General features: G+C 35.7%; 1 protein-coding gene across 1 annotated transcript; it reads left to right on the top strand.

The window, feature by feature from the left end:
- The first annotated feature begins 1664 nt into the window (after positions 1-1664).
- Positions 1665-6292, top strand: LOC146957358 (alkaline/neutral invertase A, mitochondrial-like). The gene is made up of 6 exons (XM_085736118.1): positions 1665-2414; positions 3092-3251; positions 3392-3603; positions 4236-4729; positions 4868-4916; positions 5603-6292. Exons 1-6 carry the CDS (start codon positions 1851-1853, stop codon positions 5927-5929), a joined length of 1806 nt encoding a protein of 601 aa, XP_085592244.1. The 5' UTR covers positions 1665-1850; the 3' UTR covers positions 5930-6292.
- The last annotated feature ends 2916 nt before the right edge of the window (positions 6293-9208 follow it).

The following is a 9208-nucleotide window of genomic DNA, read 5'->3' as shown; positions in this document are numbered from 1 at the left end:
GCCTCAGATCTGTCAAACGAGTTCATCTCAACTTTAGGGTTACGAAAAGGGGCTGGTGACGAACCAAAAGTGTGTGGTGGGTTATATGGATGGGGAGTGTATAGTGGGTAAGACTGTTGGTTGTAGTTAGGGTGGGGGGTAGAGTACGGTGATTGATAGTGAGTATAGGGTGGTATGGGTGAAGCACTAGTAAAAAAAGGGGGTGGGTATGGTGGTGGTGGGGGCTGGATGGAGGTAGCTACTACCGGTTGTGTATAGGTAGCAAAATGGAAGGGTGTTGATGGTGAGCTTGTAATAGGGTTTATGGGTATCTCCGAGATCTGGGTCAGATCTAGAAAGTTAGGGATGGTGGAAGGTGTGGGCGTTGTGACGTTGGGAGATGGTATAGTGGTTTGGGGTTGAGTTGAAATGGTGATAGGTTGGAGAATGGGTATGGAGGCGTAACCTGGTGGTACGGATGGTGGGGAAATTGGGACGGTAGATGTGGGCCATGTTGAGGTTGGGATAACCATAGCGGTGGTGTGTTTTGGTTGAAGTGCTTCGGTTAGGAGGGCAGTGAGGGCTTCATGACGAGCTGCGAGGGTTTGCTGTAGTTGTTCATGGCGGCTGTCAAGAAGAAGTTGTTGGTTGTCAAGTTTTGTGTTCATAATATGGAGTTGTTCATTGAAGTGGTTGTTTGTGGCTAAAATGGCGTCGTCCATGCGTTGCTGGGTAGCTTGAATCGCATCGTCGAGGTCTTTGGTGGATGGGTTTGCGGGTTTGGGAGGCATTGAGAAGGGGAATGAAAGCACCAATGTTGGTTGTTGTTCAGGTTATGAGTTCAGATGCAGATTATGCAGAGAAAACGAAAAGACTAAAAGCAAAATTTAAACTAGGAAAATAAAAATTCATTTCATTCATTGCTCTCCCAAGGAGGCGGAACTACAATATAAATAGCTAGGTTTTAGGTATCCATGTGAGTGGATAGCTAATGGGCCTAAGGCCACTTGATTACAAGGATTTAAAACATACTAAGGTAGAGAGGTCCAAAAGGGGTCCTACTTGAGAATGAAATCTTTTGTCCATAGGAGCTTCTGGACGTTTCTCTTGGGCTTGAGGTTGGCCTCGCTAACATTGTGTGTTTTGGGCATTTGCCACTTGGTCGAACACTAGCAGTGAACCCAAAACATACAGATGTGGCAATAGCAAGCTATAGTAATCAGGGAAAAAGATGTGGACAGCTTTCTTTGCTGACTCTCAAAACAACTAAAATCTCTATCTAATTTTCACGTGTGTTTCACATGTTTGTATGTGCTCTTGTCTTTGCGTCTTAATTTATTTAAAATTTAGTGATGTTATTTTAAATAAAAGATAGTATTTTTATTGGCATATGCAGTTTTATTTCTTTGAGAGGAGACGTAGGGAGTTAACTTTTTTTTTTTTTTTGACGTAGGGAGTTAACTTTTATTATTCGTAAATAATATAAATATAGAGATTAAAAACAAAAAATTTAAATTTTGACAAAACCCTTTTTAAAGTAATTTTTTTAAGGAATTAAAGCAAAATTTATAAATCTTAAAGAAATATTTTAAAAATGGAAGATATGATAATTATTTTTCACTTCCCCCACCGGCCGCATCGCCGCCTCCAATTCACATAACCATTTGTCCACTTCTCTTTCTTCTATTTCCAAAATCTGAGGTAAAGAATCAAACCATTGTCCAAATTTTATCATAGAATAAGTTAGATATTTAGATTTTTCCACTCCTTCAAACAACTTCTTACTACTGACTCATTCATACAAAACCCCGAATTACACCTTCATACACGATCAACAATTTACACAGATTCAATTACCCCATTCTTCCGTGATGAACACAGTAATCCTAATTCGCAACCGCGTTATAAATTCCGCGCGTAGAATCCTCACCACTTCTTCAAATTCATCGATTTTTCGGCCCCCGCTACTTCCCCATGCTAATGATTTTCTTCAACCACGTTTCAATCTTTACCACACCAACAATCACAACCCTTTTCGAATACTAGGGTTTCAGGGATTCAATGTTCAAAGTTTCTCAACTTCTGTTGAGACACGTGTGAATGAGAATCATTTTGAGAGGATTTATATTCAGGGTGGTGTGAATTTGAAGCCATTAGTGGTGGAAAGTGTTGATAAAGGTGAAGAGAGTGTTGTTGTAAAAGAAGAAGAAGAGTCTCATGCGGAGAAACAAGCTTGGAAGTTGTTGAAGGATGCTGTTGTGACTTATTGTGGGAATCCTGTTGGGACTGTGGCTGCTAATGATCCTGGTGATAAGCTGCCGTTGAATTATGATCAAGTGTTTATTCGGGATTTTGTTCCGTCGGCTCTTGCTTTTTTGCTTAAAGGAGATAGTGAGATTGTTAAGTACTTTCTTCTTCATACCTTGCAATTGCAGGTGATATATATAGCCCTTCAAAGTTACCTAATCGTTCAATTCAATCATTGCTTTATAAGGGTCGGTTTGATTGACTTATTTGAGTTTATATACTGAAATAAGCATTTGCGAGAGTGTTTGAGAGAGCTTGAGAAAACAACTTATGACATGTTTGAATGCTATTTTTAGCTTATTATTATAAGCTCCCTCCATGAAAACTTGTGAAACAACTTGTAGCTTGTATGAAAACATTTTGAATTTATTTTATCTCTTTGCTATAGAAATAACTTGTATATAAACACTTATATGATTAGCGCTTATGTTATAACCGCTTAATTAAGTTGTTTATGCAAATAGAATCTAAGTTTAAAATGGTTGGTTGGTCGTTAATTGAAATGAATGCACACATAAATGTTTTTTTTAGTGTCAGTGTATGGTGGTTAAACTCTTCTTTGATTTATGTTCTTCGCCGTTACTTATTAATCCCAGCTTTTTAAACAATAGTTAAGTTAGCTGGGGATAGATGGTAAATCCGATGGCTAAAGCCTAAATGCTAGAAGAAAGTGTATGTACTATGATGATTGAGTGATAATTCATCCAAAGGAGTTGTTATGCTTCGAAAAGTTACAATTGCTCAAAGCTTTGTTGTATATTGATTTTTTATATTCTCACTTTTTTCCCTTGTTTAATTGTGAAAGAGTTGGGAGAAAACTGTGGACTGCTACAGTCCAGGACAGGGCTTGATGCCGGCTAGTTTCAAAGTTAGAACCGTAGCTCTTGACGGAGATACTCGTGAAGAAGTTTTAGATCCTGATTTTGGGGAATCAGCTATTGGTCGAGTTGCACCTGTAGATTCAGGTTTGTTTTTCAGGCGTTGGTTAAAACATGTCTATAGTTAAAAATAATGCTGTTGAAACTGTTTGTAAGTTATAAACCAAGAGCATTCTAAAAAATGAGTAACTTAACAAAATGAGTTTTGCCTTTTGTTTCTTTGATAGGATTATGGTGGATCATCCTATTACGGGCTTATGGGAAGATCACCGGTGACTACAGCTTGCAAGAAAGGGTTGATGTTCAAACAGGCTTGAAAATGATTCTTAAATTGTGTCTAACAGATGGTTTTGATATGTTTCCATCTCTGCTAGTCACTGATGGGTCTTGTATGATAGACAGGCGTATGGGCATTCATGGTCATCCCCTTGAAATCCAAGTGAGCTTAACTACCCTATGTTTTCTCATTCTTCTGTGTTCTGTATTAAGTAATTTATGCATTTGGAAATTATTTTGTTTCTGTGATCTGTTCTATTTATAATTGAAGGATGCTCTATTTTAATCGGTGTAACGATATAAATTGCCCTAGCTTATAGGTATATGCTCCTATTTTTATGTTATATTTTTGTACATGAGAAAACAAAAACTTACACCGTAGATTGGGTTTGTGAACATATTTTGAAAGTGGACAGTGCTACACTTTAGTGCACGGTGCCTGATGGTGACAATAGTGGTAGAGGGTACTCGTGAGCAGACAGAGAAACAGTGGAGAGTGTCAAACAACAATAGATTATTACAAAGACGTGACCAAAAATATATCTAGGTTATTCGTTTTTTATTTCTAAAAATAGAAATCATGAACAAGTTTTGTGAACAAGCAAACACAAAACACCTTCTCAAACAAGTTTTCTGTTTATTTTTGTTTTTAAAGGATAGTTCTAAAAAAATGTAATCAAATAAGTCTTTGGTTTATTCTACCTCAGCTCATCAGTTTATCCACCCAATAACAATTGTTTCACTTGTTATCTCTCATGCTGGTTTTCCTTATATCTTGTAATTTTGACTTGACAGGCGTTATTTTACTCAGCTCTTCGATGCTCGCGTGAAATGCTTGTTGTAACTGATGGAACCAATGATCTTGTTAGAGCCATTAACAACAGACTGAGTGCACTATCGTTCCACATTAGACAATATTATTGGGTGGATATGAAAAAGATTAATGAAATATATAGGTACAAAACAGAAGAGTACTCTATGGATGCCATCAACAAATTCAACATCTATCCTGAACAAATTCCTTTCTGGGTAATGGATTGGATTCCTGAAAAAGGTGGATATCTAATTGGGAATCTACAACCAGCTCACATGGATTTCCGGTTTTTCACACTTGGAAATCTTTGGTCCATTATTTCATCTCTGAGCACTCCAAGACAGAACGAGGCTATTTTAAATCTGATAGAAGCAAAATGGGACGAACTTGTTGGGCATATGCCTCTTAAGATATGTTATCCTGCCTTGGATAATGAAGAATGGCGGATAATTACCGGCAGCGACCCAAAGAATACGTAAGTTCTGGGTGTAACATTTCCTGTTTGTTGGCATATCTTTGATTACATTATATGAATTTATATCATATTGTTGTCTTTATAGTCAGAATTGTTTATAGGGTGTATTAACTGAAACAACTTGCTTAACCTTTCCAGCCCTTGGTCATATCACAACGGTGGATCGTGGCCAACCCTTCTGTGGCAGGTAAAAATATTTATGATGGCAATTGATTTGTTAAGAAAAGTTCGGATATTGTTGGTTATGCACTTTGCCTTGTCTAAATACTATTGTACCCTTAAATCTCATGGCTCTGATTGTTGGATTTGTAACATGCTATGGTATAGCACTTACAAGGGCACTGATTGAAACGTATTATGCTATCTTTGTCCCTAAATATAAGCTCCATTTGGAAAAAATTGTCCCTTGTAAGCCCTATTTCAAATTACTAGGTACATTTATTTATTTTTCCAAATATACCCCTTATTAATACCTTAGCATAGTTCATGACTACCCTCCACTTACTCATAGGTAATAATATATCTATGAGTAAGTGAAAATCTCAAGTAGTAATTTGTGTTGGGAGATGAAAAGTCAGAATTGAATATATCTATACACAAAAGGCAATTTAGCAATATTCATACATAAAATGTACACATTAATTACACTACAAACTTTTTTTAAGATATGTGAAAAGCGTTAAAAGGGACTTGCATGAAGGAACAAAAGTTTGATAAAAAAAGAAAGAAAAAGGAACGGAGGTATAATATGGTCGAAGACTTATAATTAATAGAGAGATCACAAATTTATTGGTGAGACCTTGCATATCAACTATCAAGTCATGATGGTATTACTTTAATTTCTAATGTATTTTTTTTTATACATCATCTCAGTTCACACTGGCATGCATCAAAATGGGGAGAATTGAACTAGCCCAGAAAGCAGTTGATTTAGCTGAGAAAAGGCTGCCAGTTGATTCTTGGCCTGAATATTATGATACTCGTTCTGGAAAATTTATCGGAAAACAATCCAGGCTGTATCAAACATGGACCATAGCTGGGTTCCTTACATCCAAGTTGCTTTTGAAAAATCCAAAAATGGCGTCCATGTTATTTTCTGAGGAGGATTATGATCTTCTTGATATATGTGTTTGTGGACTTAGCAAGAGGGGAAGGAAAAAATGCTCCCGTGGCGCTGCCAAGTCTCAAATTCTTGTATAATGCAAGTGTGCATTATTTGGAAGCAGAATTCCAGTTCACAAGTCCAGGGTATACGACTTTTGTTTTGTACAATAGAATAGAAGTTAAATTGGAAATTTAACATTATGTTCCATGTTGTAATTATAGTTTATATTGGTTAAGATGGCTTAACCAATGTATTGGGAGGGTAATTCTTTTTCTTAAAAATAATTTCAATTAGAGGGTGATACTTATAACCTCTTAAAATTACTGAATACCTTAGCATAGTTCATTGCTTAAGATTTTGACTTACTCATAGGTATATTACCAATGTTCACTACTTTGGATTTCCACTTACAGCTATGTATACTAACGATGTTCATATTGATTTTTCTCATTATGCAATTGCTCCTTTGCGTTTTATATAAACTTGTTTCTTTGTCACGCTCCTAAATTATTTTGCTTCATTATTCACCTTCTCTCTGACTTTATTTTCACTGACATTGATATTACTGGACATTATTATTCATTCATATGGTCAAGGTCGCCTTACAGAAAGTATTTTTGCAGATAAAACATGCTTCACAGTTTTGATAAACTTGATAAGTAAAAGCCAGATTATTATATTAGAAGAATATAATAATCATAGTGATTTCATCTTCACATATCTTATTATTTGCGTTTTGAAATATTTATATTAGAAGAATATGGAAATCCAACTATATCAAAAAAAAAAAAAAGATGGAAATCCAATGAGGGAGAGAACGGAGAGGTGGGAGTCTGATTATGGCGGCAACGCGGTAAGGTACCTTAGGATGAGTAATCTATCATTATCCTTCAGAGTTTATTATTGACCTTGGAAACCATAAGCTGACATGAATCAATACAAGTTGGGAAAGTTGCCTTACCATTGGAATTAACAGGTCCACCTTCTTGTTTCTCATGATCAAATAAATTTTGTTTGAAGTCTGCCACAACACGCCAGGGTCCAAAAATGGTAGTACTAAACAACTTTATCTCTTCCCGCACTGCTTCACGCTGATAGTTATGAGGACTTGCATAGACAACAAACAAAAACCCAGTATTAGGGGTGTGTTGGTTAATATGCATATGATTGCAATATTGTGAAGATAATATGACATTGATTGAAGGACATGTGTTTTTCCATAAGCACCAAATACCCCCGGAAAAACCTTAAAGTTAAGCTTCAACTCTAACTCCCTTCAAACAACTTTGTTTGTTTATATGTTTATTTCAGACATTATTTTTTGATGATATAATTGATATATTATAACAATCGATAACAAATAACTTTTCTTGTGCATCACACGAGTTCCAAACTAGTAATCTTATTAACAAGAGGGGATAAAAAAAAGGTTTAAATGTGTAATTGGTTCCTGCACTTTCAACAGATTTTGGCATTGGACCCTGCACCTTTTTTTGTTTGGCATTGGTCCCTGCACTTTGTAAAAATATTGGCATTGGTCCCTGCACTTTTTTTTGTTTGGCATTGGTCCCTGCACTTTGTAAAAATATTGGTATTGGTCCCTGCACTTTGGACAAATATTGGTATTGGTGCCACGTGGCATGAAATGATTGGGATCAATACCAAAATTTTTACAAAGTGCAGGGACCAATACCAATATTTTTACAAAGTGCAGGGACCAATGTCAAACAAAAAAAAGTGCAGGGACCAATGACAATATTTTTACAAAGTGCAGGGACCAATGCCAAACAAAAAAAAGTGCAGGGACCAATGCCAAAATCTGTTGAAAGTGCAAGGACCAATTACACATTTAAACCTAAAAAAAATCTACAATACAAAACCAAGAGTTTTGTTAGAACCCACTGTTCATTCAGTAATTGTATTGATCTCACACTCAATTGGATCAATTTAGAATAGAAAGATAGGGAAAATCTTTGAAAGCACTAACTAACAAATTAGTTTGTTACAAAACAATTATATTTAAACTAACTATCCTAACTGGATTAACCACTTAAAACACTTATCCTTAATTCAGATTGTATCAAGCCACAACACCAAAAGCTCATCCTCAAATCCTTGAAATATCTTTCTTTAATACCTTTGTTAGGATATCTTCCACTTGATTTTCACTTCTACAACACTCCAACCTCAATGTTCCTTTACTAACTTTACCTCTCAAATAGTGGAATTGTGTCTCTATATGTTTTTCTCCTTCCATGAGAAACTAGATGCTTGGCTAGTTTTGTAGCTGAATTGTTGTCAATTCTCATGCTCGCAATTTCTGATTTCTCCACACCTAACTATTTAAGCAATGTATTAAATTTTGACAAGAGTCTAAGGAAGCTTCTATATACTTTGCCTCACATGAAGGGATAGCTACAACAAGTTCCTTCTTTGAAGGACCAAGAGATATTGATATTCTACCAATCATGAAAATGTAACATGTTGTACCATTTCTATCTTCCTTATCACCGCACTATTCAGAATTAGTACAACTAAGCACACTCACTTCATTATCTCATCATTGTTTGAAAACAAAACTTCATAGACTTTTCCTTTTATGTACCTTAAAATTCGTTTTACAGCTATCATGTGAGACACTCCAAGATTTTGCATAAACCTGCTCAATAGACCAATACTTGATGCCAAATCAGGTCTAGTGTTGCACCCCACCTTTTGTTCATTTTGTTCATTTATCAAACTTATGCATGTTACACCTGGAGTTAGAGTTGGGTTACAATTGTCCATTTCAAATTTCTTCAATATCTTAGTGGTGCATTTGGTTTTATGAACGCAATTCCAACCTTTGGTCCTTTGGAACTCAATTCCCAGGAAATAGGAAAGTTCTCCCAAATCAATCATCACAAATTTCCTCATCATACTTCTCTTAAATTCTTTAGTCTCAAATTCATTATCTCTAGTTATTAGCATATCATTCTACATATAAGCACACAATGATCAAACTTGTTTTTGAACTGCTCTTCACATAAACCCCCATGTTCTGAGGTGCATATTCCTCTTGATTTCTTCAATTTGTACACCTTTTCCTCTTGATTTCTTATTTCAAATCATGATCGATACTCAATATATACCTCCTTATCAATATGGGGCGTCTCAACCATTAGGTCATTAAAGCCCTTGCTTTCTTTATGGCTCAAATTTTTAATTTTTCTTTTTTAACTAGTATGTGTATATATTATTATTAGAGATACATAGTTCTATTAGTATATATAGGTGTAACCTCCCCATAAGTGGGATAACTTTCACTCATTGTAACATTTTCATATTCATCAATACAAAGTTACTTAAGCTTTTCCCTCCTTCATCAATGGATG

This window comes from Medicago sativa, chromosome 1 (assembly GCF_051527215.1).
Source record: "Medicago sativa cultivar Bolivia chromosome 1, Bolivia_mono, whole genome shotgun sequence".
In the NCBI taxonomy this organism is placed as follows: Eukaryota; Viridiplantae; Streptophyta; class Magnoliopsida; order Fabales; family Fabaceae; genus Medicago; species Medicago sativa.
Note: the sequence above shows the minus strand (reverse complement) of the source record. Positions and strands in the feature narration are given on the sequence as shown.

Excerpts from the sequence above, each read along its gene's own strand:
- LOC146957358 (XM_085736118.1), top strand. The coding sequence starts at position 1,851 with ATGAACACAGTAATCCTAATTCGCAACCGCGTTATAAATTCCGCGCGT. Across the intron at positions 3,252-3,391 it reads AGTTGCACCTGTAGATTCAG|GATTATGGTGGATCATCCTA; the intron begins GTTTGTTTTTCA and ends TTTCTTTGATAG. Across the intron at positions 4,917-5,602 it reads GGCCAACCCTTCTGTGGCAG|TTCACACTGGCATGCATCAA; the intron begins GTAAAAATATTT and ends ACATCATCTCAG.